The 27,890-nt window shown below is 48.3% G+C and overlaps 1 protein-coding gene across 1 annotated transcript in view; it reads left to right on the top strand.

Annotated features, from left to right (window-relative positions):
* Positions 1–1,576: 1,576 nt before the first annotated feature.
* LOC127585880 (complement C4-B-like) overlaps positions 1,577–27,890 on the top strand; it is a 41,217-nt gene continuing 14,903 nt past the window's right edge. Inside the window, exons 1-9 of the mRNA XM_052043595.1 lie at positions 1,577–1,744; positions 3,715–3,907; positions 9,745–9,922; positions 12,466–12,536; positions 15,097–15,185; positions 17,382–17,464; positions 21,058–21,161; positions 23,320–23,493; positions 27,432–27,623. Of these exons, the coding sequence (XP_051899555.1) occupies positions 1,662–1,744; positions 3,715–3,907; positions 9,745–9,922; positions 12,466–12,536; positions 15,097–15,185; positions 17,382–17,464; positions 21,058–21,161; positions 23,320–23,493; positions 27,432–27,623 (1,167 nt within the window). The 5' untranslated portion in view covers positions 1,577–1,661. The remainder of the gene's footprint in view (positions 1,745–3,714; positions 3,908–9,744; positions 9,923–12,465; positions 12,537–15,096; positions 15,186–17,381; positions 17,465–21,057; positions 21,162–23,319; positions 23,494–27,431; positions 27,624–27,890) is intronic.

Genomic DNA, 27,890 nt, shown 5'->3' with positions numbered 1-27,890 from the left:
CTTAAAGCTAACTTGTCTGCTTCTCTCCCAGTTCTGACAAAGAGTCTTGGACCTGCAACGTTAATTCTGTTTCTCCTCCCACAGCTGAGTGTTTCTTTCCAACGTTTCCAGTTTTTATTTTGACCTTTGCCCTTCTTTAATTAGCCCGGAAGAAAAGTTGAAAAAAAAGCCACCTTGTTTAGCTGCTGCAGTCCCTGTGATGGACCCCTGTAGTAGTTCTGAATGACATGTCAACTCCTTCTAGAGACTCAGTCACGTTGCAGTGAGTCTGGAGTCACATGTAGTCCAGATTGGATATTGCCAAATCCCTGGACAGACGTCGATGGGACTAAGATCTGATCACCACAGCTTCGGGAGGATATATTGGAGGAGTTGATTCTGATGCATGACTAACACTTAAACAAGAATGTGTTTAGTTTTTACACTGTTGGTATTGATATTGGTTTATTATTGTCACTTGTACCGAGGTACAGTGAAAAACTTGTCTTGCAAACCAATCGTTCAGGTCAATTCATTACACAGTGCAGTTACATTGAGTTAGTACAGAGTGCATTGAGGTAGTACAGGTAAAAACAATAACAGTACAGAGTAAAGAGTCACAGCTACAGAGAAAGTGCAGTGCAATGAGGTGCAAGGTCACAACAAGGTAGATCATGAGGTCAGAGTCCATCTCATTGTATAAGGGAACCGTTCAATAGTCTTATCACAGTGGGGTAGCAGCTGTCCTTAAGTCTGGTGGTACGTGCCCTCAGACTCCTGTATCTTCTACCTAATGGAAGAGGAGAGAAGAGAGAATGTCCCAGGTGGGTGGGGTCTTTGATTATACTGGCTGCTTCTCCAAGACAGCGAGAGGTAAAAGACCGAATACAAGGAGGGGAGGCTGGTGTCCGTGATGCTCTGGGCTGTGTCCACAGCTCTGCAGTTTTTTGTGGTCCTGAGCAGAGCAGTTGTCGTACCAAGCCATGATGCATCCAGATATTATTGTCACATGTACCAAGATACAGTGAAAAACCTTGTTCTGCATGCCATCCATACAGGCCTTTCCAAACGTAAGTCCATTGAGTTAGTACAAAGGTAACAGCAATAACAGAATGCAGAATATAGTGTTACAGTTGCAGAGAAAGTGCAGTGCAGGCAGACAATAAGGTGCAAGGGCCATGACGAGGTAAATTGAAAGATCAAGAGTTCGACTTTATCATACAAGAGGTCTGTTCAAAAGTTTTATAACAGCGGGACAGAAGCTGTCCTTGAGCCTGCTGGTACGTGCTTTCAGGCTTTTGTATCTTCTGCCCGATGGGAGTTGTCTCCCACATCCCAAAGACGTGCGGGTCAGCAGGCTAATTGATCACTGCAACTTGACCCCAGTGTGTGGGTGAGTGGTAGAATCTTGGGGGAGTTGATGGGAAAGTGTGGAGAGTTAGGTTACAAGGAAAACAAGTAGGAGGCAGCATAGACTCAATGGGCAAAATGTCCTCCTCCTTTGTCATGAGGGAAAGTGTCGCTCGGTTAAGATGCCTGGGAACAAAATAGTTAACAGTACTGTTTGCCATGAAATGTCGAAACTAGTCCACAATTAATGAGTAACTTAACTCCGATACCGATCGTGAAAGCGGACAAGGTTTGGCATTCGAGGAGCTGCTCGTCCAATCTGGGCAGTGCTGATGACCACCGCCTCGATTATGGAAGCCCTGGCCATCTTGCTTCTTGTCTCTTCGTGGGTTTCGTTTACTGAACAAAAGCCTTCGTAAGTACCTCACTTCTCAGACACGGAACCTGTTACGGTCGCTTGGTGGGGGGGGGGAGTGTGAAACTCAAGGGCACGGGTTTACGGGGAGGGGCAGGAGGTGTTGAGGGGATCTGAGAAGGATTCCCCCCCCCCCAGAGGGTGAGTGGAATCTGGAACTGACTGCCTGAGGGGGTGGTGGAGCCAGTGACTCTCATGTGGTTAAGACAAACTTTTAATTGCCAAGGCATAGCAGGCTAGGGACTATGTGCTGGTACATGGCATTGGTATAGATGGGTACCTGATGGTTGGCATTGAGACATTGGGCCAAAGGGCCTGTTTCTGTGCTGTATGAGTCTTAAACTCAAAGATACTTTAAACCATTTCCCAAACTTCCTTCACATTTCCCCAGCGTCCGATATATTCTGATCGGTGTACATTTTATATTTTAGCCCTTTAGCCTATGATTTCTTTTAACAATCCTTTGAAGCAACCTGATCGACTAATCACCAGTAAAATGGTGCGTTGTTTAACCTTTCCGATGGCTGTCTTCTCTGGTTTAGTGTAAATGACTGCCGACAAACCTCCCAGTTTATAGGTCATGCAGCAGAGAGACAGGATCTTCAGCCCATCACTGACTCCAAGCACCTATTTTTATGTTAATTCCATTTATTCCTCTCGTATTCCCACCCCCCAGATTCTACCCCTCACCCACACACTGGGGGACAATTTACAGTGGCCGGTTAACCCACCGACCCCGCACGTCTTCGGGATGTGGGAGGAAACCGGAGCACCCTGGGGGCAACTCAACAGACGTGGGGGTTGGTAAGTTAATAGGTATATTGCCTCCAGTGTGTGGGGTGAGGGGTAGAATCTGGGGGGGGGGGTGGGGGGTAGTTGATGGGAATGTGGGGAGAATGAACTGGGATGGGTGTGGGTCTGGTGTAAATGGGTGGTTGATGGTTACTATGGACGGTGGAGCCGAGGACCTGCTTCTACGCAGATTGAGGGAGCCGCTTCACCGAGCACCTTGGCTCCGTCCGTCATGGCCGTCTGGATCTCCCGGTGGCCGAGCACGGTGGTGTAGCGGTTAGCATAACCCCATTAAAGAACCAGCGACCCCGGGTTCAATTCTGTAAGGAGTTTGTACCTTCTCCCCGTGTCTGCGTGGGTTTCCCCCGGGTGCTCCGGTTTTCTCCCACATTCCAAAGACGTGCGGGGTTAGGAAGTTGTGGGCGTGTTATGTTGGCGCCGGAAGTGTGGCGACACTTGCAGGGCTGCCCCCAGCACACTCTACGCAAAAAGACGCCATTCACTGTGTGTTTTGATGTATGTGGCTGATAAAGAAATATTATATTATTATTATCATCCTAATGCCCATTCCCACACCGATCCGTCTGTCCTCAGCCCCCTCTACTGCTGGGTCAAGGCCAAATGCAAATTAGGGATGCAACACCTCATGTTCCGCCTGGACAGTGTCCATGGACGCTGAATCCTCCAACTTCTGGTAACTGGTCCCCCTCTGTCCCCTTTCTCTTTTCTCTCTCCTCCGGATCCAACCGGCCCCCATCACCCGATCTCCTTCCCGTCCCCCACCCTCTCCATCTGCTCCCCCCCCCACACACCTCCCTCCCTCGATTCCACGCTCCACCGTCCTCTCCTATCAGATTCCACCATCTCCAGCCCTTTGTCGTCTCCACCTCTTGCCTCCCAGCTTCCGACACCATCCCCCCTCCCGCCTGCCCATCACCCCCCTCCCACCCCTCACCTGGATCCACCTATCACCTGCCACCTCTTGCTCTGCCCCTTCCCTCCACCTCTTGACACCGGCTATCTCCCCAGATGAAGAGTCCCGACCCGAAACGTTGACTGTTTATTTCCCTCCATAGATGCTGCCTGACCTGCTGAGCTCCTCCAGCGTTTTGTGTGTTGCCGTTTCTGTGACTCAAGAAAACACAAAGTAATAGGTTTCTTCCTCTGTTCTCCTGCAGGTATTTCATTACAGCTCCAAAATTAATCCGTATTGACGTGAAGGAGTCCATCACCGTTCAAGTATTCGAGGCACAGAGCAATGTTGATGCTTCTGTGTACTTGATCAATCAGAAGACCATGGACTTGTGTTCAGACAAGTATGTGCTGCATCTGAACCAGACAAACTACTTCACTCAAGACCTCCTTATCCAGGTAAATCGTCCAATGCTTTCAGTTGCTCCTCGGGCAATCATTTATAAGACTGCCTGGTTAGCAGTCCTGACTGTTAACACTTCACTTTGTGGGCAGCACGGTGGCGCAGCGGGTAGAGCCACTGCCTCACAGCGCCAGTGACCCGGGTTCGATCCCGACCTCCGCCGCTGTCTGTGTGTGGAGTTTGCATGTTCTTCCTGTAACCGGGTGGGTTTCCCCCGGGGGCTCCTGCATCCCGAAGGCTTAACGTGTGAGGAGCGTTTGATGGCTCTGGGCCTGTGTTCAAGGTAACTGAATGACCAAAGCCAAGTTTGGGATGGCACCCCCCCCCCCCCCCCCACTCTAGAGATATCCCAATTTCTCTCTGTGTTGCTGAAACCCAGCCTCAATGGACTCCCCAACCATGATTCCTCCCCAGCCAGCTCCATCCAAATATCCCTGCAACATTCCAAAAGGAATCTTGCGTGGTAGACGACAATATCCCAAGCTCCCTCCTTGTGGAAGCCACATTGAGGTGCAAGGGTGATTCACTCAGGGACGTCCCAGACTGAAAGTTAAGGAGTGACACACCAAGACAGGAATATAGTCATTTCACTCCGGGTAAAGAACAATCTCATAATTCCGGAAAACCAATATGATGCCAATTTTGCTTATCCACTCCCAGCTTTTGTGGATGAAGCCCAAGACCTCATCTCCTTCACAACCTTCTCAACGGCCTCCTGCTCTGAGAGGATGTGCGTGCATTTAACGGAGACACAAAAACTTCTGCAGATGCTGGAATCTGGAGCAACACACAACAAGTGCTGAAGGAACTCAGCAGGTGAGGCAGCATCTATAGAGGGAAATCCTGATGAAGGGTCTCGGCCCGAAACGTCGACTGTTTATTTCCCTCCATGGATGCTGCCTGACCTGCTGAGTTCCTCCAGCTTTTTGTGTATTGCATAAATTTAACCACAGGTCACCCTACTCTGGAGTCTCTTTTAGAACTGTAACATCTCGTTTAAGTTTCCTCCCCTCAAACTCACCCCCCTCACCCCCCCCCCCCCCCCAAGGTGCATTCAGTTCACAGTTCCTTGCATCAGGTCGCCCTGCTATAGGAGAGATGTTCTTAAACTGGAAAGAGTGCAGAAAAGATTTACAAGGATGTTGCCAGGACTTGAGGGACTGAGTTATAGGGCGAGATTGGAACAGGCTAGGACTTTATTCCTTGGAGTGTAGGAGACTGAGAGGTGATCTTATAGAGGTGTATCAAATCATGAGGGGCATAGGTAGGGTGAATGAACTCAGTGTTTGTCCCAGGGAAAGGGAGTCAAGAACTAGAGGGCATAGGTAAGATAAGATAAGATCTCTTTATTAGTCACATGCACATCGAAACACACGGTGAAATGCATCTTTTGCGTAGAGTGTTCTGGGGACAGCCCGCAAGTGTCGCCACGCTTCCGGCGCCAACATAGCACACCCACAACTTCCTAGCCCGTACGTCTTTGGAATGTGGGAGGAAACCAGAGCACCCGGAGGAAACCCACGCAGACATGGGGAGAACGTACAAACTCCTTACAGACAGTGGCGGGAATCGAACCCGGGTCGCTGGCGCTGTAATAGAGTTATGCTAACCACTACACTACTGTGAGAGGGGAAAGATTTAATAGGAACCTGAGGGGCAACTTTTTTACACAAAAGGGTGGTATCTATATGGAACGAGCTGCCAGGGGAAGTGGTTGAGGCAGGTACAATAACAACATTTAAAAGACATTTGAACAGGTACATGGATAGGAAAGGTTTAGAGGGATATGGGCCAAACGTGGGCAAATGGGACTAGCTTGGATGGGGCATCTTGGTCAGCATGGACCTGTTGGGCCGAAGGGCCTGTTTCCGTGCTGTACGACTCTCTCTCTCTCTCTCTCTAGGTCCCACCTGTTACTTCATCCATTTCAACACCTGGGCCCTGCTGCCTCTGTCACTGCTTCCTGCATTCCCAAATTTCATCCCACCAAGGTATCAAATTCCATTGGACAGTGCTCCCGGAAGCCCCTTGGGCTGTTTAACAAGATTAAGGAGGCCGCATAAATGGGAGTTCTTGCCGTCAATATCCCAGAGAGCAGCATGGATTCCAAGAGCTGGATTCAACCACATCCGCAAACATTGGTCTCCGCTGGGTTTTCCCGGGAGATTCCCCTCAGGAAAATGAAGCAATCACCGTCACGTGGACAGGGTGTTATCCATAACGATGCTGAGATCCTTCATTATGCTGTCTCTTGCACTATTTAAGGTATCATCCATCGCAAAGCATCAAACTGAGAGAATCGTACAGCAGAGATACGAGCCCTTTTGTCCAACTTCATCCATGCCATCCCCGGCGCCTATCCATGCCAATCCATTCCCTGCATTAGACCCATTTCCCTCGACACCTTTCCCATCCAAGTACCTGTCCAAATACCTTTTAAACATTATAAATGTACCTGCCTCCACCACCTCATCTGGCAGCTCGTTCCAGATAGCCACCACCCTCTGTGTGAAAACCTTACCCTTTCGGTCCCCTTTAAATTCCTCCCCTCTCACCTTAAGCCTGTGCCCTTCAGTTCTAGGCTCCCCTGCCCTGGGAGACAGACTCTGACTATCTACCCTATCTATGCCCCTCATAAGAACATAAGAAATAAGGGCAGGTAAAGGAGCCTGCTCTGCCATTCAATAAGATCATAGCTGATCAGTCCATGGACTCAAATCCACATTCCTGCCTTTTCCCCATAACCCCTTAATTCCCCTCCTATGCAAAAATCTAACTGAGTCTTAACTATATTTAATGAGGCAGCCTCTACTGCTTCCCTGGGCAGAGAGTTCCACAGATTCACTGCTCTCTGGGAAAAGCAGTTTCTCCTCATCTCCGTCCTAAATCTTTTCCCCCCAACCTTGAGGCAATGTCCCCTGGTTCTAGTCTCACCTACCAGTGGAAACAACTTCCTGTTTCTATCTTATCTCTCCCTTTCATAATTTTATATGCTTCTATAAGATCCCCTCTCATTCTCCTGAATGAGTATAGTTCCAGGCGACTCAATCTCTCCTCATGGGCTAACCCCCTCATCTCAGGAATCAAACTGGTGAACTTCCTCTGCACCGCCTCCAAAGCCAGTATATCTTTCCTCAAGTACAGAGACCAGAACTGCACGCAGTACTCCTTGTGAGGCCTCACCAGTATCCTGTACAGTTGCAGCATAACCTCCCTGCTCTTAAATACAATCCCTCCAGCAATGGCCAACGTTCCATTTGCCTTCTTGATAACCTGCTGCACCTGCAAACCAACTTTTTGTGATTCATGCACAAGCACTCCCAAGCCCCTCTGCATGACAGCATGCTGCAGTCTGTCACCATTTATATAATAATCTGATCTTCTATTTTTCCTTCCAAAGTGGATGACCTTGCATTTACCAACATTGTACTCCATCTGCCAGACCCTTGCCCACTCACTTAAGCTACCTATATCTCTCTGCAGGCTCTCCGCATCCTCTGCAAAATTTGCTTTTCTACTCAATTTAGTGTCATCAGCAAACATAGATACGCTAAACCTGGTCCCCTCTTCCAAATCGTTAATGTATATCGTGAACAGTTGCAGGCCCAGCAACGACCCCTGCGGCACCCCGCTCACCAGTGATTGCCAACCTGAGAAACATCCATTTATCCCAACTTTCTGCCTTCTATTGGTTAACCAATCCTCGATCCATGCTAATACATTACCCCCAACTCCTTGCATCCTTTTCTTATGGATAAGTCTTTTATGTGGCACCTTATCGAATGCCTTCTGGAAATCCAAGCATACAACATCCACCTGTTCCCCTCTATCCACTGCGCTCATTATATCCTCAAAGAACTCCAGTAAGTTTGTCAAACAGGACCTGCTCTTCCTGAATCTGTGCTGTTTCTGCCTGATGGAACCACTTCTATCCAGATGTCCCACTATTTCTTCCTTAATGATAGCTTCAAGCATTTTCCCGACTACAAACGTTAAGCTAACTGGCCTATAGTTACCTACCTTTTGCCGACATCCTTTTTTAAACACTGGCGTGACATTCGCTGCCTTCCAATCTGCCGGGACCTGCCCAGAGTCTAGAGAATTTTGGTAAATTATCACAAACGCCTCTACTATAACTTCTGCCATTTCTTTCAGTACCCTGGGATGCATCCCATCAGGACCAGGGGACTTGTCTACCTTTAGGCCCACGAGTTTGCTCATCGCTACCCCTCTAGTAACAGCGATTGTATCGAGGTCCTCCCCTCCCATCGCATCCATCACATCTCTCTTTGGTGTGTGAGACATGTCCTCCACCGTGAAGACCGACACAAAATAGTCGTTCAAGGCCTCGGCCATTTCCACATTACCCAATATTAATTCCCCCTTCTCATCTTCCAAAGGACCTACGTTCACTTTAGCTACTCTTTTTCGCTTGATATAAAAGCTTTTACTTTCTTTTTTTATATTTTGTGCTTGGTTACTTTCATAATCTATCTTCCCTTTCCTTATTGTTTACTTAGTGGTTCTTCATTGCTTTCTAAGATGTTCCCAATCTTCCAGTTTCCCAGTGTTCTTGGCGACTTTGTATGCATCAGTTTTTAGCCTGATGCCTTCTTTTATTTCCTTAGTTGCCCAAGGCTGGCTCTCCTCAACCTTACTGTCCTTGCTTTTAACTGGAATATACTTTTGTTGTTGAGCACCGTGAAAAATATCTTTGAGAGTCTTCCACTGTTCCTCAACTGTCCCACCATATAACCTGCGTTTCCAGTCTACGCTAGCCAACTCCTCCCTCATTTCATTGTAGTCTCCCTTGTTTAGGCATAATACGCAGGTTTTAGTTCGAACTATTGCACCCTCCATTTGTATGAGAAATTCAATCATACTATAGTCACTCTTTCTAAGAGGATTCCTAACTGCAAGATCATTAGCTTTATCTGTCTCATTGCACAGGAGCAGATCTAAGATACATTCACTGACATGCTGCTCAAGAAAGCTATCGCAGATGCATTCTGTGAAGTCCTCCTCAAGTTTGCCTCGACCCAACTTGATTCGCCCAATCTATGTGGAAGTTAAAGTCCCCCATGATAACTGCTGTCTTATTCTTACAAGCATCAAATATTGCCTGTGCCACTGTAATGTTATTATTCGGTGGCCTATAGACAACTCCCACCAGTGATTTTTCCCCTTTACTATTCCTAATCTCCACCCAAATGGACTCAGACATTCTGCTCCTTAGATCTTAAATCGTCTCTCACTATAATATGTTATAAACTTTTCTAAGGTCACCCCTCAGCCTTCCTGCCACCCCTCAGCCTTCCTACATTCCAACGAGGATAAACCCAATCTCTCCTGACAGCGACAGTCCTCCATTCCAGGCAACATCCTGGCGAATCTCTTCTGCACTCTCTCTGTAGCTACCACGTCCTTCCTGTGGTGTGGTGACCAGAACTGTACACAGTACATCGAGTTCTCCTGCCTGGAATACCAAGAGTCATTCCCCACCGAGCTCAGTGCCACTGCGTTCGTGAAGCTCGTTCTTCCCTAGAAGAGTTATTTTTAGTTCCCTTATACAATGAGATGGACTCTGACCTCACGATCTACCTTGTTGTGTCCTCACACCTTATTGCACTGCACTTTCTCTGTAGCTGTGACACTTATTGTTTTTACCTGTACTACATCAATGCACTCTGGACTGACTCAATGTAACTGCACTGTGTAATGAATTGACCTGTACGATCGGTTTGTAAGACAAGCTTTTCACTGTACCTCACTATAAGTGACAATAATAAACCGATACCAATACCAATACTATCCTGGGATCTCACCATCACAGATCCGACCGGAACAGGTGGAGAAGTGCAAGGTCAACAGAAGGACGTCGTACATCACGCTGGCAGCAGAGATGCCGGAACTCTTTCCCAAGCGGAGGATGGTTCACCTGCACCTTCGGCCCAAACCTTACTTTGTCTTCATCGAGACCAACAAGCCGATATACAGACCCAAAGAGACAGGTAGGAGAATGCTGAATACCAGCTGCCAGAGGAAGTTGGTAGAGGCAGGAACGATTACAGCATTTAGAAGACACTTGGACAGGTACATGGATAGGAAAGGTTTAGAGGGATATGGGCCAAAGGCAGGCAAATGGGACCAGCTCATGTAGGGGACTTGGCCAGCATGGGCAGGTTGGGCCAAAGGGCCTGTTTCCATGCTCTATATTTTAACAGGGCTCTCAGAAAAAATATTTGGATTGGCCTGAATCAACATGGAGTTAATAATGAGGAGTCATATGTGACAGATCTGTTTTTTGGAGTTGTAAATAGTTCAGGGGGATCCAGTTGATGTGATATAATTGGACTTCCAGAAGGCATCCAATAAAATGCCATGTAAATAACATTGGAGCACAAGTTATTGGGGATAAGATACTGACAAGGATCCGGGATTGCTTAATGGATAGAAAATAGAGTGTAGGAATGAACAAGGCATTTTCCAGTTGGGAGGTTGTAACTAGAGAGATGTTGCAGGGATCAGTGTTGGGATTCCAGCTGTCCATCATCCTGATCAGAGATTTGGATCGGGGGATCGTGTACTATATCTAAGTTTGATGAGACAAAGGTGGGTGGAAGTGTGGGCGGTGAGAAGGATGCAGAGAGACTTCGGAGAAGAGAGAGTAAAACTCCGACAGTCCGGCATCCAGTTGCTCAGAAATCCTGATAGTCCGGCATCTGACCTGCACGTTAGCTGGGAATGTGAGCCGAGATCCGAAGTGTGGTCAGGTCCGGGGGTTACCGGATTGTGAGCTGGGTGTGAGGCTGAATCCACTCGGGGTCCGGAGTGCTTGGATATTTCCCATTGCCCCCACACTCATGGCTTCACTGGAAGATATATTAATGTAAAAAAAGAAATGATATATGTTTGGGTATTAATAGGGGTAATATCCAGTAGTCCAGAAAGTCTGTTAGTTTGGCACCACCAAAGTTCTGAGGGACCCAGATTATCGGATTTTTATTTTAGTCAAGCTAAGTGAATGGGCAAGGATATTACAGATGGAACATAAACTGGAAAAATGTGAGGTAAAACTGCAATAGAAAAAAATTATAAATGTTGAGAGGCGAAAGATGTTGATGTCCAGAGGGATTCAGGAATGCGAAAGTGCAGCACCTGACGGGGAAGGCATGTGATATGTTGGCCTCTCTTGCAAGAGGATTTGAGGTCCAAGTCCATAGCTCTCTGGAAGTAGCTGCACAAGTTGATAGGGCGGTAAAGGAGGCGCACAGCATGCTTGCCTTTATTAGTCGAGGCACTGAATTCAAGAGACAGAAAGTTACGTTGCAGCTTTATAAAACTCTAGTTAGGCTGCATCTGGAGTATTGCATTCAGTTCTGGTCTCCCCCACTACAGGAAGGATGTGGAGGCTTTGGAGAGGGTGCAGAAGAGGTTCACCAGGATGCTGCCTGGATTAGAGATCATGTGCTATAAGGAGAGGTTGGACAAATTGGAGTTGTCTTCTCTGGAGCGGCGGAGGCTGAGGGGAGACCTGATAGAAATTTATAAGATTATGAGAGGCATAGATAGAGTAGACAGCCGGTATCTTTTTCCCAGGGTTAAAATGTCTGATGCTAGAGAGCATGTATTTCAGGTGAGAGGGAGAAAGCTCAAAGCTGAAGTGCGGGGCAGGTTTATTTTTTACACAGAGAGCGATGGGTGCCTGGAATATGCTGCCAGGGGTGGTGGTGGAGGCAGAGGCATTTAAGAGGCTTTTAGATAGGCACATGGATGTACAGAGAATGGAGGGGTATGGATATTGTGTCAGTTTAGTGAAATGTTTAATTACGAGTTTAATTAATTTGGCACTCCATGTTGATGGTGAGGGAGTTGGGATCCTTCCTGGCAGTCTGGGTGACCTCCATAAGGAAGATGTGGTTCTCAAAGTCAAAGTCAAGTTTATCACCATCTGCATGTCCAGGTGTGCATGGGTGCAATGAAAAACTTACTTGCAGCAGCATCACAGGCACAGAGCATCAAATAAGCTGCATTCACAAGAAAAAACATCAATTAAACAAAAATTATACACAATTTTCACAAGAAAACACAACTAAAAGAAAAAAAATCAAAGTTCATTGTAGTGCGCAGTGATCGAAGTGGTCACAGTGTTGCTGAACTGTAGTGATTAGGGTTGTGCAGGTTGGTTCAAGAACAGAATGGTTGAAGGGAAGTAGCTGTTCTTGAACCTGGTGGTGTGGGGCTTCAGGCTTCTGTACCTGTGTAGCTGCGAGATGGCACGGCCCGGATGGTGGGGATCTTTGATGATGGACGTTGCCTCCTGTAGATACTACCGATGGTGGGGAGGGATGAGCTGGGTTACCGACAATACTTTGATCAGCTCCCCTACAACCTCCAAACACTGCCCTTCTCTTCATTCCATTGGATTGGGCGGATGACAAAATTAGTTTCCAATATGCCAGTTATGGGGGAAAAGAATGTGCATTGTTAATTGAGAGCATTTTGTCCATCTTGACTAATAGTCCCACATTCCCATTATCGAACCTTCTTCCAGTCTACTTTCGAAGTTTTACCTTGGACCACAAATTGAAGCTCACAGACTGCAAGGCCACATTGGAGATCTTGGTGAGTGACCATCTGTTATGAGTGAGAAGACTGATTCGGAGAATCTCAAAAGTAAAGGACTCTGAACACAGTCTGGCAGTAAATGATTTTATTTACAAAGACAAACAAGGGAAAATGGTAAATGGGAATAACACACTCACGCGCACAGTTTATAACAAGCATGGGAAAATCACATCGGGGATAGTGTACACACACACACACACACACACACACACACACACACAATGAACGAGGTACATACAATCAAGGAAAAGACAATATGATACCTGCTACCCCTTGACTCAGTGCAGGCACGGATCTCTGCTACTAGGGACACTAACTAAGATGCTCCCAACCCTTACAGTGCACACCTCACCAATGATTTCTCCAGCACCATTTCACGGTGCTCGAACTGGATGAAGCAGGGTGAATCCCTCAGAGACAAAGAGAGAGAGCTGAGCACATGTGGCACTCTTTATACTGCTAGAGGGCTGGGGGGATCCAGCCCAGGTAATTTACAAAGGCCAATGGTCAGGTGTGCACTGATGGGTGGGGCGGGGACAAACCTTGGTTGGCAGTGGTGTGTCTTCCAATCAGGTAGGAGCAGTGCTGTCATTTGACCAGGTAGAGGCAGTGCTGTCATGTGACAGCCACGGCCCTCCACAATACACCATCTCTTTTTTTTCACTGCTGTGTTACCACAGCTGCAACTCCGTGCAGCTCACAGAGTCAATGGTTGAGTCACTGATTCGCGCAGCACAGAAAGAGGCCCTTCGGCCCAGAACTTCAATGCCTACCGTCAAGCACCCGTCTGCACCAATCCCATTTACCAGCACTTGGGCTTTCTCAGCCTTGACAATTCAAGTCCTTGATACATAAATACTTCGCATCTGTCTCCACCACCCCCTCAGGCAGTGCCTTCCAGATTCCAACCCCCCTCTGGGGGAAAAGGTTCTTCCTCAACACCCCTTACCCCTCACCTTAAACCTCGAGATTTAGACACCTCTGACATGGGGACAGGTTTCCTACATTCTACCCCATCTCTAACCTGCAAGGTGCCACCTCAATGTCCTCCACTCCCAGGAAAGCAAACCGAACCTAATACCCAGTTTTAAGGAAAGAATTCTGGGAACAGCCTGACCAAAGTAAAATACATCACCCAGCTTTGTCCCTTCCCATCCTGGTTCCATCCACACATTTCACCCACCAGATCCCCTCTCCCATAAGAGTCCATCTACCCATGTCTCCCTGAATGGTTCCCACTTTCACACTTGAAGCCCAGCACAGGTAGCCCTTTTGTGTTCCTGCTTACATCCTCTCAGCTTCACCCTCCCCTCTCCTCTGCCTGCCTCCATCTACCACCCACCTCCCCCTGTTTCCCAACTCCACCTCCTCCCCTACCTGGCTCGATCTGCCCATTATCCTTCACCCGATCCCACCGCCCCCCCCCCCCCCCCCACCCACCCTGGTTCGGCCGCATCTGGAGTACTGCATTCTATTCTGGTTTCCTCCCCGTCACAGGAAGGATGTGGGGGCTTTGGAGAGGGTGCAGAAGAGGTTCACCGGGATGCTGCCTGGATTAGAGGGCATGTGCTATAAGGAGAGGTTGGACAAACTTGGGTTGTTTTCTCTGGAGTGGTGAAGGCTGAGGGGAGACCTGGTAGAGGTTTATAAGTTTATTGAGGGGCATAGACAGGGTAGACAGTCAGTATCGTTTTCCCCCAGTTGAAATGTCTAATACTAGAGGGCATGCATTTAAGGTGAGAGGGGGTAAGTTCAAAGGAGATGTGTGGGGTAAAAGAGAGCGGTGGGTGCCTGGAATGTGCTGCCAGGGGTGGTGGTGGAGGCAGAAACAATAGAAACATTTAAGAGGCCTTTAGATAGGCACATGAATGTGCAGAGAATGGAGGGATATGGCCCATGTGCAGGCAGAAGGGATCAGTCTGGTAGGCTTTTAATTACTAGTTTATTTAGTTCGGCACAACATTGTGGGCTGAATGGCCTGTTCCTGCGCTGTACTGTTCTATGTTCTATGTACTAGCCGCTGTCGTACCACTCCCCCTCTCCTCACTATACTGACCATCTCCCCTCTCCACTCTCAATATTGATGCAGGGTTTTGACCCGAAACATCGACAGTTCCTTTCCCCCCTCCTCACAGATGCTGCTCGACCCGCCGAGTTTCTCCAGCAGACCATTCGCCGCTCCGGCCTAGTCCTCCTCTCCTGTCAGCCGAACATCTGTGGTCCTCTTCTCCATGGCGATCCCGTAACACGGTGCCCAGAACTGCTCTCGGTCCTCTGGCTGTGTGGCAAACGAGAAGTCGGAGCAATCCTCCGCAGGAATTCAGCTCACTGTCCACCTGCCATGTCCAAGAGTAACGTCTCCCCTGCGGCTCCGAGTTCCCCGTCGATCCACGGCATCCGATACAAGGGCACGTCCTCAGTGTACAACGGGATTGGTGCAGAAGGAGGCCGCTCTGCTCCCGCACTACCTCCTTGGCTGTACTATCCCGTCAGTGCTGCTCACCTACTCCTTGCCGAGACTGCTGAGAACTAAAGGTTGTGTCTTGTTACCTTCCAGCAAGCAAATCATGTGGTTATGGAAGTTGAGAGTCGGAGTGAGGGCTCAGAGAAGATCTGCAGAGGCGAAATACACATCAGTCCCTCAATGTGAGTCTTCAGTGTCTTTTGATCACTAGTAGAGAGTTCATGGAGGGATGCAGCAGGGAAGCAGGCCATTCAGCCCATCAAGCGACACCTACCATCAAACACCCATCAATAGTAATCCTACCCATTTTACTTTCCCCATGTTCCCATCAACTCCCCCCAGATTCTACCACACACCTACACACTAGTGGCCAATTAATCCATCGACCCGCACGTCTCTGGGACGTGGGAGGAAACCGGAGCACCCAGGGGAAACGGAGAATGTGCAAACTCCACACACACAGACAGTGCCAGAGGTCGGGATCAAACCCGGGTCTCTGGCTCTGTGAGGCAGCGGCTGTACCCGCTGCACCACCCTGGTTATGTTTGGATATTGCTTTCCGAGCCCAGGACTAATAATCTGGAGATGTGAGCACGGATCTTACCATGGCAGCTGGGGGATTTAAAGCTGTATCTCAATATTCACCCCTGGTCTTTGAACATTTGATGGTGTAGTCTGCCTTAAGTGAGAAAATGGAGAAGGTTGCATTGATGTTAGTGAAGCTAGGATGAAGTTTGGACTTGGAATTGGAATTGGTTTATTATTGTCACTTGTACCGAGGTACAGTGAAGAACTTGTCTTGCATACCAATCGTACAGGTCAATTCATTACACAGTGCATTGAGGTAGTACAGGGTAAAACAATACAGAATGCAGAGTAAAGTGTAACAGCTTCAGAGAAAGTGCAGTGCAGGCAGACAAAAGGTTTTACGTTTGAGGCATTACTAGTAACTTGTAACTACCAGGCTGTGGTACAAGACTACATAAGATATGTTTATTAGTCACATGTACATCGAAACACACAGTGAAATGCATCTTTTGCGAAGAGTGTTCTGGGGGCAGCCCACAAGTGTCGCCACACTTCCGGTGCCAACGTAGCATGCCCACAACTTCCTAACCCAGACGTCTTTTGGAATGTGGGAGGAAACTGGAGCACCTGGAGGAAACCCACACAGACACGGGGAGAACGTACAAACTCCTTACAGACAGCGGCAGGAAATGAACCCGGGTCGCTGGCGCTGTAATAATGTTACACTAACCACTACATTACTGTGCCTGCCCTCAGGCCCACTGCCCTCCAGCTTGCTTGTATGTGATTCCAGTCCTATTGTTGACCCTAAATTACCCTCTGAACTGTCCTAGCCTGGTTCATTGGGGAATCAGAATGCAACCAGAAAATGCTGGAAACACTCAGCAGGTCAGGCAGCGCCTGTGGGGAGAGAAACAGTTGATGTTCCAAGTCCCGAGACCTTCTAAATGTGGCGAGGCGCTCTTCTGTGATTGGCTGTAAAATACTCCAGGACATCCTGAGGCCTTGTACAAATGTGAGCCTTCTTTCCAAGTAACATCTGTCCAGCAGTACAAACCACTGGCAGCTGGAAACACAACGTCTTCCAAGCAATTCCCCATACAAACTTGGAGCATAGGAGACTGAGGGGTGACCTTATCGAGATGTACAAAACCATGAGTGGCATAGATAGCGTGAACACACAGTCTTTTTTCCCAGGGAAAGGGAAGCAAAAACTAGGGGGCATAGGTTTAAGGTGAGAGGGGAGAGATTTAAAGGGGACCTGAGGGGCAACCTTTTTACCCAGAGGGTGGTGAGTATATGGAACGAGCTGCCAGAGGAAGTAGTTGAGACAGGTACAACAACAGCGTTTAAAAGACATTTGGATAAATAAATGGAAAGGAAAGGGTTTGGCCCAACACAGGCAAATGGGACTAGCCTTGGTAGGCAGCTTGGTCAGCATGGAAGAGTTGGGCCGAAGGGCCTGTTTCCATGCAGTACTACCCTAGGACTCACATTAGATGCAGCAAAATTCGTCCATGGAAGCTTCCGATCGTTATTTTTCTGCTTTATAACTTGGATGATACTTCTGATCTCTACGCCCTCTGACACAGAGCGAGGCTTCCACGTGTGAGCTATAACCAAAGCAGTATAACACAGTGGGGCTTGTGAAGTGGATAATAACCTGGTACAAGAGTTAAAGGTGACAGAACTACTAACAAGCGCTTCAATTTTTCAGAATGATCAAAGGAATAGTCTGTTTCCGGGTTGCAAGAAAGATCGAGGTGTAGTTTACGTGTAGTAACGTCTGAGGATTTTAATTGGTCAAGAAAATTTGACTGCGTTATAAGTGGATCCCATTCTCTTTAAAGGGTTGGAGACATTGAGATTCAGGCTGCTTCCACGGGTTATTCGGAGTACAATGGTCACAGGAAGTTCCGGATTATGGCTCCAGGTGAGTTCAACAAAGTTTTTATTCATACTTACCCGTGGCCCTAACATGGTAGTGGGGGACAGATCTAGGAAATGTCTGGATGAGCATTTCAATCGCCAAGGCATTGACCAAGTGCTGGTGACTGGGATGAGTATAGATGGGTGCTTGATGGTTGGCATGGTGATGGGCCGAAGGGCCAGTTTGCTGTATGAGTCTATGACTGAACAGAGAGAAAATACTTGTTGCTGAGATCTTTGGGGTTCTGGTTACCTCACGAATATACTTGAGACCCAGGTAGATTGCTAAGCAAAGGGTAAGTGGATGTGGTTGAGCTGGAGAGGGTCCAGGAAAAATTCACGCGGATGTTACTGGAACTGGAGGGCTTGAGTTATAAGGAGAGAATGGATAAGGTGGGATTGTTTTCCCTGGAGCGAAGGAGGCTGAGAGGTGACGTTACAGCGAATGTCACGCCACTGTTTAAAAAAGGATGTAGGCAAAAGGCAGGTAACTATAGGCCAGTTAGCTAAACGTCTGTAGTCGGGAAAATGCTTGAAGCTATCATTAAGGAAGAAATAGCGAGACATCTGGATAGAAGTGGTTCCATCAGGCAGATGCAGCACAGATTCAGGAAGGGCAGGTCGTGTTTGACAAACTTACTGGAGTTCTTTGAGGATATAATGAGCACAGTGGATAGCGGGGAACAGGTGGATGTTGTGTACCTGGATTTCCAGAAGGCACTCGATAAGGTGCCGCACTTATCCATAAGAAAAGGATGCATGGAGTTGGGGGTAATGTATTAGCATGGATTGAGGATTGGTTAACCAACAGAAGGCAGAGAGTTGGGATAAATGGATGTTTCTCTAGATGGCAATCACTGGTGGGTGGGGTGCCGCGGGGGGTTGGTGCTGGGCCCACAACTGTTCACGATATACATTAATGATTTGGAAGAGGGGACCAAGTGTAGCGTACCTAGGTTTGCTGATGACAGTAAATTGAGTGGAAAACCAAATTGTGCAGATATTCATAGGTTAAGTGAGTGGGCAAGGGTCTTGCAGATGGAGTTCAATGTTGGTAAATGCGAGGTCATCCGTTTTGGAAGGAAAAATAGATCAGATTGTTATACAAATGGTGGAAGATTGCTGCGTGCTGTTGTGCAGAGGGACTCAGGAGTGCTTGTGCATGAATCACAAAAGGTTGGTTTACAGGTGCAACAGGTTATCAAAAAGGCAAATGGAACGTTGGCCATTGCTGGAGGGATTGAATTTAAGAGCAGGGAGGTTATGCTGCAACTGTACAGGGTACTGGTGAGGTCGCACATGGAGTACTGCGTGCAGTTCTGGTCTCTGTACTTGAGGAAAGATATACTGGCTTTGGAGGCGGTACAGAGGAGGTTCACCAGGTTGATTCTGGAGATGAGGAGGTTAGCCTATGAGGAGAGATTGAGTCGCCTGGGACTATACCCGCCGGAATTCAGAAGAATGAGAGGGGATCTTATAGAAACATAAAATTATGAAAGGGAGAGATAAGATAGCGGCAGGAAGGTTATTTCCACTGGTAGGTGAGACTGGAACCAGGGGACATTGCCTCAAGGTTCAGAGTGATAGATTTAGGATGGAGATGAGGAGAAACTGCTTTTCCCAGAGAGTAGTGAATCTGTGGAATTCTCTGCCCAGAAAAGCAGTAGAGGCTACCTCATTAAATATATTTAAGACACAGTTAGATAGATTTTTGCAATAGCGGGGGATTTAAGGGTTATGGGGAAAAGGCAGGGAGGTGAATCTTGAGTCCACGGCCAGATCAGCCGTGACCTTATTGAATGGCAGAGCAGGCTCGATGGGCCAGATGGTCGACTCCTGCTCCTGTTTCTTGTTCTTATAGAGGTTTATAAAATCACGAGGGGCATCGATAAGGTGGACGGTCACAGTTTTTTTCCCAGGGTAGGGGAGTCCAAAACTGGAGGGCAGATGTTTAAAGTGAGAGTGAAAAGATTTAAGAGGGACCTGAGGGGCAACTTCTTCACCCAGAGGGTGGTGGGGATATGGAACCAGCTGCCAGAGGAAGTGGTTGAGGTGGGTACAGTTACAATGTTTAATAGACAGGTGCATGGATAGGAAAGGTTTTGAGGGAAATGGGCCAAACACAGGCAAATGGGACTAGCTTCAGTGGGAATCTTGGTCAACATAGATGAGTTGGGCCAAAGGGACTGCTTCCATGATATATATAACTCTGTGAACCTATGAGTGGCCTAGTCCTGCTCCTAACCTGTATATGACCTCTCAATGAACTTTGATGCGGATCATGCAAGCACACATACCCACAAGATGGATCAGACAAGTCCAGCATCCACCTTCTTTGTCTGTGGCAGTACCTCTGGGAGGAGATGGTCAGCCACCTCTTTGCAGACTGTGGATTTGCTAAGAGGGTGTGGAGAAGGAAGCAAGGGTCTGTGTCCCAGTTCATCCCCTGCAGCTGTGTAACAGAGGAGTCTCTGATCTATGGGTTGTTCCCGGGGGCACACAACGAGACAGACATCAAGTGCTGCTGGAATGTCATCAACTCAGTGAAGGACGCCCTTTGGTCTGCCCGAAACCTGTTGGTCTTCCAGCGCAGCCAGATGTCCGTAGGGGAATACTGCCGATTGGCACGTTCCAAGCTGCAGGGGTACATGCTGAGGGACGCACTGAAGCTGGGTGCAGCCAATGCAACGGCTCTGTGGGGACGGACCACAGTCTGGGATCCTTCCGCTACCCCACACGGAGGGGCTGAGTCGGGTGAGGAAGCCCCTCAAACAATGAAAGGGGGTATCACCCCAGGGGGCCACGTGAGTGGTAACGGTGCTGTGGTTCTTTTTACAAGGTGTTAACACTACTGAATATATTGACCAAATGACACTAAGAATGCAAAGAGCTTTTACACAGTGTTTCTCTTATATATATTTTATTACAATTAAAGTTTATTTTTGAAATAATAAATGTACATCAGAGTCGAAAGGTGACTTTTAAAAATTTTATTTATACAGCACAGTAACAGGCCCTCCCGGCCCAACGAGTCCGCACCACCCAATTACACCCACGTTAACCTACTAACCCGTGCGGCTTTGGAACGTGGGAGGAAACCGGAGCACCCAGAGGCAACCCACGCAGTCACGGAGGGAGCGTTCAAGCTCCTTACAGACAGCGGCGGGAATTGAACCCCGATCGCTGGTGCTGTGATAGTGTTACGCTAACTGCTACACTACTGTGCCACCTCCATTTTTGGGGGCTCTGCGGTGACTGATGCAGCTAATGTGGGACCCTCGGACTCTCCCACAGATGGGGCAGGTAGCATATGTTGGGACAGGTGGGTGCGTAGTCGGGAGGGAGTGCACACACAATGCGTGATCCCACCAGAGGGACTCAGGGTGCTGAGCGCCCTTCCCTAATGCTTCTGATTGTTTTGAGCGGCAAAGATTCCCAGGAGAGGATGATGGATCCTGGAAGCATCTTCCTTTCCCCGGACCAGCACAGAATATGATGGGATCCAAAGGTCCTACGACAGGAGACTTGGGACAACTCCAAGGGAGGTGCTCCCCTCACTAACCAACAGAGTAACCGTTCCCTTCTTGTTGTCCACAGGCGAGACCGAAGGTCAAAGAAACGACACAGCAGTTAAAAGCTACGTCGTCAACCTGACCAAGACAAGACGCTTCTTTATACCTGGAGCTCCCTTCCAAATTCAGGTAGCTGCGAGGTTGCCGTGGGTGGGCACGAGGTGGGGCGTGTGTGCAGGGTAGGGGAGGGTGTTGTGGTTAATCAGACCCATTCCAAAAGGCAAATCCAACCCCCCGTCATTGCATTGACTTCAAGTGAACTGAACAACACAGTTTTTAATCTACATACAACAACATTGCTCATTTAAAACATAGAACAGTACAGCACAATACAGGCCCTTCGGCCCACAATCTTGTGCCAACCTTTAAACCTTGCCTAAGACTATCTAACTCCTTCCCCCCACATATCCCTCTATTTTAAATTCCTCCATGTGCTTATCTAGTAATCTCTTGAATTTGATCAATGTACCTGCCTCCACCACCGCCCCAGGCAGCGCATTCCATGCCCCAACCACTCTCTGGGTAAAATACCTCCCTCTGATATCTCCCTTGAACTTCCCACCCATTACTTTAAAGCCATGGCCTCTTGTATTGAGCATTGGTGCCCTGGGAAAGAGGCGCTGGCTGTCCACTCTATCTATTCCTCTTAATATTTTGTACACCTCTATCATGTCTCCCCTCATCCTCCTTCTCTCCAAAGGGTAAAGCCCTAGCTCCCTTAGTCTCTCCTCATAATGCATCCTCTCTAAACCAGGCAGCATCCTGATAAATCTCCTCTGCACCCTTTCCAACACTTCCACATCCTTCCTATAATGAGGCGACCAGAACTGGACACAGTGCTCTAAGCAGTTCATTTAAACTGTAGATCATTGTGTAACTCCACTGCCATGGAACCATGGGTGTCTGAGGTGAATTCCAGGGACATAATTAAGTCATAGACCCACACAGCAGAGAAACAGGCCCTTCATTCCACTGACATCGCATTGACCATCAAGCACCAATTTATACATTCGACCAATTTTATTCTCCCCACAGTCCTGTCAACACCTCCCCCCGCCCCCCCCCCCCACCCCGGGTTCTAATACTCACCTAGACACTAGGGGCAATTTACAGCGGCCAATTAACCCACCGACCTGCCCGTCGTTGGGATGTGGGAGGGAACCGGAGCACCCGAGGGGGAAACCCACACAGTCAGAAGGAGACTGCACGGAGTCCACACAGACAGCGCCAGAGGCCAGGATTGAACCTGGATCGCTGGAACTTTGTGGCAGCGGCTGTACTGCACCACTGTACTGATAGCTAGCTTCTGTCCCCTGATTGCCCTGCTGAAATTATCCACCTTTCACCAGGAGAAGCTGCTGTAGTTCCTGACATGAATTCTGTTTCCTCTGCACATCAATGTTCTCACCCATTTTGAGTCCAAGTCCCAGTCTAATCTCGCACAGAAATGGTGTGGTGGTACTTCTGTGCTGGGGAATGTGGGAAAGTGTGAGGGATAGAGGGAGCACATTTGTTCGAGACATTACACATACGTCGATTGAATAGACGGCATCTGGGAAACTGGTCAATACTCCACACTCAGTCCAATCATGTCGACACCACGGCTAAGAAAGCACACCTCTACTTCCTCAGATGGCAAAGGAAATTCGGCATGTCCCCTTTGACCCTCACCGATTTTTATAGATGCACCATCGAAAGCATCCTATCCAGATGCATCACAGCTTGGTGTGGCAACTGCTCTGCCGGTGACCGCAAGAAATGGCAGAGAGTTGTGAGCACAGCTCAGCACATCACGGAAACCAGCCTCCCCTCCGTGGTTCCATCTACACTTCCCGCTGCCTCAGGAAAGCAGCCGACATAGTCAAACACCTCTCCCACCCCAGTGTTGAACTGATCTCTTGCACGATAAAGATGAACCCTTGACCTCACAATCTACCTCGTCGTGGCCCTTGCACCTTATTGTCTGCCTGCACTGCACTTTCTCCGTACCTGTAACACCTTATTCTGCATTCTGTTATTGATTTTCCCTTGATCTACTTACGACTTGAAACAATCTGTATGGATGGTATGAAAAACTAGGTGTTTCACTGCATCTCGGTACATGTGACATGAATAAACCAATTGCCAATTACATGGTAACAACATTTTGGACACATAAACCATCCCAATGTAATTTTTTCCCCCAGAAAGCTTTAATTAATGGATGTGAAAGAATTCTAATGTTTGCTGTTCTCACATTGATGACGAGAGATCTGACCTGCTCGATGTCGTGGTGCTTGTGTTCCAGGCAACAGTGACATACCCAGATCATTCGCTTGTTATGGAGGTGCCTATTGAGATTTCTATACTCATCACAGAGAAGAAAACAATACAGGTTTCTCAGAAAGGACTCACAGACAACATTGGTGAGATGAGTCTTTCCTTCACTGTCCCTCCAGATGCCAGTGAGATGTACATCACAGTGAGTATGCTTCCAGAAACAGAGAAGGCGATAAGGGGCGATCTCATTGAAGCATTAAATATCCTGTGGGGATGGTGACAATGGAACAGAAGGACCTAGGAGTGCAAGTGCATAGTTTGCTGAAAGCGGTGTCACCGGTAGACAGGGTGGTGAAGAGTTGTTTGGCACTGTGACCTTCATCAGTCAGGACATTGAGGAGTTATGTTGCAGTTGTATGAGACGTAGATGAGGCCTCACTTGGAGTATTGTGCACAGTTCTGGTCACCCTGTTACAGGAAAGATGTTACTAAACTAGAAAGTGTGCAGGAAAGATTTACCAGGATGTTGCCTGGACTTGGGGCCTGAGTTACAAGCACCAAGACTTTATTCCCTGGAACATGGGAGATTGAGGGGTGACCTGATAGAGGGATATAAGATCATGAGGGGCATAGGCAAAGACTATTTTTTCCCAGGGATGGGTTGCTAAAAACAAGAGGGCATATGTTTAAGATCAGTGGCGAGAGATTTAAAAGGGACATCAGAGCAACTTCTTCACGCAAAGGGTGGTGTGTATTTGGAACGAGCTGCCAGAAATAGTGGTTGGGGTGGGCACATTAACAACACTTAAAAGCCATCTAGATAAGTCCATGGATAGGAGGGGTTTAGAGGGCAGATGGGACTAGCTCACTGGGCAACATGGTTGGCATGGACGAGTTGGGCCGAAGGGCCTGTTTTCACGTTCTATGACAGGGTAGATGTTGAGGTGTTTTCACGAGTGGTAACGCCTCAAATGAGGGGACACAGTTCCAAGAAGGTCAATGTCAAAGTCGAGTTTATTGTCATCTGCACAAGTCCATGTGTGCACAGGCGCAATGAAAAACTTACTTGGAGCAGCTTCACAGGCACAGAGCATCAGAGACATAACATTCACAAGAAAAACATAAGTAGCCAATAATACAGAAATATTTTTCACTCAGCAGTCCGGATTAACGGAGTTTTACTGGTAACAGAGAAGGTTGATGAGGGGAGTGTAGTAGATAACATTTATCTGGATTTTCAGAAAGTGCTTGACAATCCCACGTAAGTTATCCATCTAAATCCAGCACACCTTTTCTTTCCTACTCCTTCACCTCCGTCATACAGAGACCTCTGGCTTTGACCTTTCACCCTCTTCGAAGGCAACCCATTGCATTATTGCACTATTTACTTGTTTTGAAATAGAAGGGGGCCATTTGGCCCATTGGCACCATGCCAGCTCCCAGTAGAAGAGACCCCCTGCCCCATCCTGTCACCTGTCAATCTTTCGTGCCCCTCTCTCCCTTTGGATCCTTTCTCATGCCTTTGGATTTATGAAGGGGTTAATGTATCTGATGAACCTTCAGTGACGGCTGGAGTAATGTCCACCTAACGAGTGCCTTCCTTGATGAGAGAGGACCAGAGGATGTGGTTCATACAACATAGAACAGTACAGCATAGGGATAGACCCTTCGGCCCACAGTGTCTGTGCTGACCATGATGCCAAATTCAACTAAATGTCTTCTGCCTGCACAAGATCCACGTCCCTCCATTCCCCGTATCTTCATGAGTCTGTCTAACAGCCTCTTAAACGCCTCTATCATATCTGCCTCTACCACCAAACCTGGCAGCCCGTTACAGGCACCCACCACTCTCTAGAACATAGAACGTTACAACACAGTACAGGCCCTTCGGCCCACAATATTGTGCTGACATTTTATCCTGCTCTAAGATCTAGCTATCCCTTCCCCTCCCACATAGCCCCCCATTTCTCTGTCATTCATGTAGGAGGGAATGGGTCTTACACTCTGTGTACAAAAAAAACTGGCCCCGCACATCTCCCTTAAACTTTCCCCCCTTCTCACCTTAAATGCATGCCCTCTGGTACTTGATCTTTACTTCTGAAAAACATTTGGGGAGGTTCCAAATGAGATTATTGAACACAGTTGGGTCCCCGGGTGTTACGAGGGGTTCAGGAGAGCACAATGGTGAAGCGAGTAGAACTGCTGCCTCACAGCTCCAGTAACCCGGGTTCAATCCCGCCTTCTGGTGATGTCATCGAGCCGCACAGCACAGAAACAGGCCCTTCGGCCCACCACCTCCGTGCTGACCTCTTTGCCCACCTACACCAATCCCATTTGCCCGAATTAGGACCTGTGCCTTGTTTATCGAAGAATCCGTCCAAATGCCCCTTAAACACGGCGACTGTACCTGATTCCACCACCTCCTCTGACAGTGCGTTCCAGATATTGCTCCCTTTCTGTGTAAGATATCTTACCGCTTTAAATCTCTGACGTCTCACCTTAAAGCCATCCCCTTTTGATGCCCCTACTGTGGGAGAAAGAGTCTGACTGTCTACCCTATCCACGCCTTTCATATACTTCCATCAGGTCACCCCTCAGCCTCGTTCGCTCCAGGGAAAACAAGCCCAGCCTGTCGGGTACAGCAGATCCAACTGTCTGACCTTGAAAATACTCATTGACTGGACATCTACAGCCCTCTGCACCTGAATTTTCAAGCGCCGTGCTATGTTTTTCTCAAGCTGAATTTACAGCGCTAGCGACCCGGGTTCAATTCCGGCCACTGTCTGAAAGGAGTTTGTACGTTCTCCCCTTGTCTGCGTGGGTTTCCTCTGGGTTCTCCGGTTTCCTCCCACATTCCAAAGACATACGGGTTAGGAGCTGTGGGCATGCTATGTTGGCGCCGGAAGCGTGGTGACACTTGCGGGCTGCGCCCAGAACACCCTATGCAAAAGATGCATTTCACTGTGTGTTTCGATGCACATGTGACTAATAAAAATATCTTATCTTTAAAAGCCCCTTTAAAACTCCTTCCTCTTAACTTATTTTAGATAAGTCTTGTTTTAGATACCCGAGTGTGTGTGGAGTTTGCACATTCTCCCTGTGACCGCATGGGTTTCCCCCCAGGTGCTCCGGTTTCCTCCCACGTCCCAGAGACGTGCGGTGCTGGTGGGTCGCTTGGCCACTTGTGAATTGCCCCCCGGTGTGTGGGTGAGGGGTGGGTAGGAATGTGGGGACAATAAAATGGGAATGATGTGGGATTGGTGTAAATGGGTAGCTGATGGTCACCACGGACTCGGTGAGAAGAAGGGCCTGTTTTTACAATGTCTTTATTGGCCACACGTACATCAAAACACACAGTGAAATGCGTCTTTTGCGTAGAGTGTTCTGGGGGCAACCTGCAAGTGTCGCCACGCTCTTGGCGCCAACATAGCATGCCCACAACTTCCTAACCCGTATGCCTTTGGAATGTGGGAGGAAACCGGAGCACCCAGAGGAAGCCCACACAGACACACGGGGAGAACGTACAAACTCCTTACAGACAGTGGACAGAATTGAACCCGGGTGCTGGCGCTGTAATAGGGTTACACTAACCACTATGCCACGCTTCCGGCGCCAACATAGCATGCCCACAACTTCCTAACGTGTACGTCTTTGGAATGTGGGAGAAAACCGGAGCACCCGGAAGAAACCTATGCAGGCACGGGGGGAGAACATGCAAACTCCTTACAGACAGCAGCTGGAATTGAACCTGTATGACTCTAGGAGAATCATAGAACACAGAACACAGAACATAGAACACTACGGCACAGTACAGGTCCTTAGGCCCACAATGTTGTGCCAACATTTTATCCTGTTCTAACCCTTCCCTCCCACATAGTCCTCCATTTCTCTATCATTCATGTGTCTATCTAAGAGTCTCTTAAATGTCCCTAATGTATCTGCCCCCACAACCTCTGCCGGCAGTGCGTTCCACGCACCCACCACTCTCTGTGTAAAAAAACTTACCCCTGACATTCCCCTTATACATTCCTCCAATCACCTTAAAATTATGCCCCCTCGTGTTAGCCCATGGGGAATCTATGGGGCACTTCCGTTGCTCACGTAGCACTCCCGTTCTGTTTGCCTGTTGTGTCTCTCCAGGCGACTGCAGGAAGTAAAGACAGTGGCACAGAAGGAAAGAGTGAGATCGCAGTAAAAGCCCATCAGGGTAACCAGACCTACCTGTGTATCGACGTACCCAGTGCTCTCCTGTACCCTGGGGACAGCATCGATGTGACACTCACAGCTCTGGGTCTGACCGACAGCAGCAATGTCGATCACTATTACTACATGGTGAGTTAATGGGGACATTTTACCTTTACCCAGTTACTATGGATGAACGCACCCAATGCAGGATGACACAGACGCAAGAAGAATCTTAGAGGCAAGAACACAGGCAGATAGGAGCAGGAGTGGGCGACCAGGTCACTCCAGACCGCTCCGCCATTCAATGTGGCCGTGGCCTGTCGACGCTGGGATCAACTCCAAACAACACCGGCATCTTCCACGTAGGGAGTGTGGAAAGTCTCCTTCCCGATGGCAGGGTTGGAGCACCTTCAC

This window comes from Pristis pectinata, chromosome 34 (assembly GCF_009764475.1).
Source record: "Pristis pectinata isolate sPriPec2 chromosome 34, sPriPec2.1.pri, whole genome shotgun sequence".
NCBI classification, from domain to species: domain Eukaryota; kingdom Metazoa; phylum Chordata; class Chondrichthyes; order Rhinopristiformes; family Pristidae; genus Pristis; species Pristis pectinata.
This window is presented reverse-complemented; position numbering and strand designations above follow the sequence as displayed.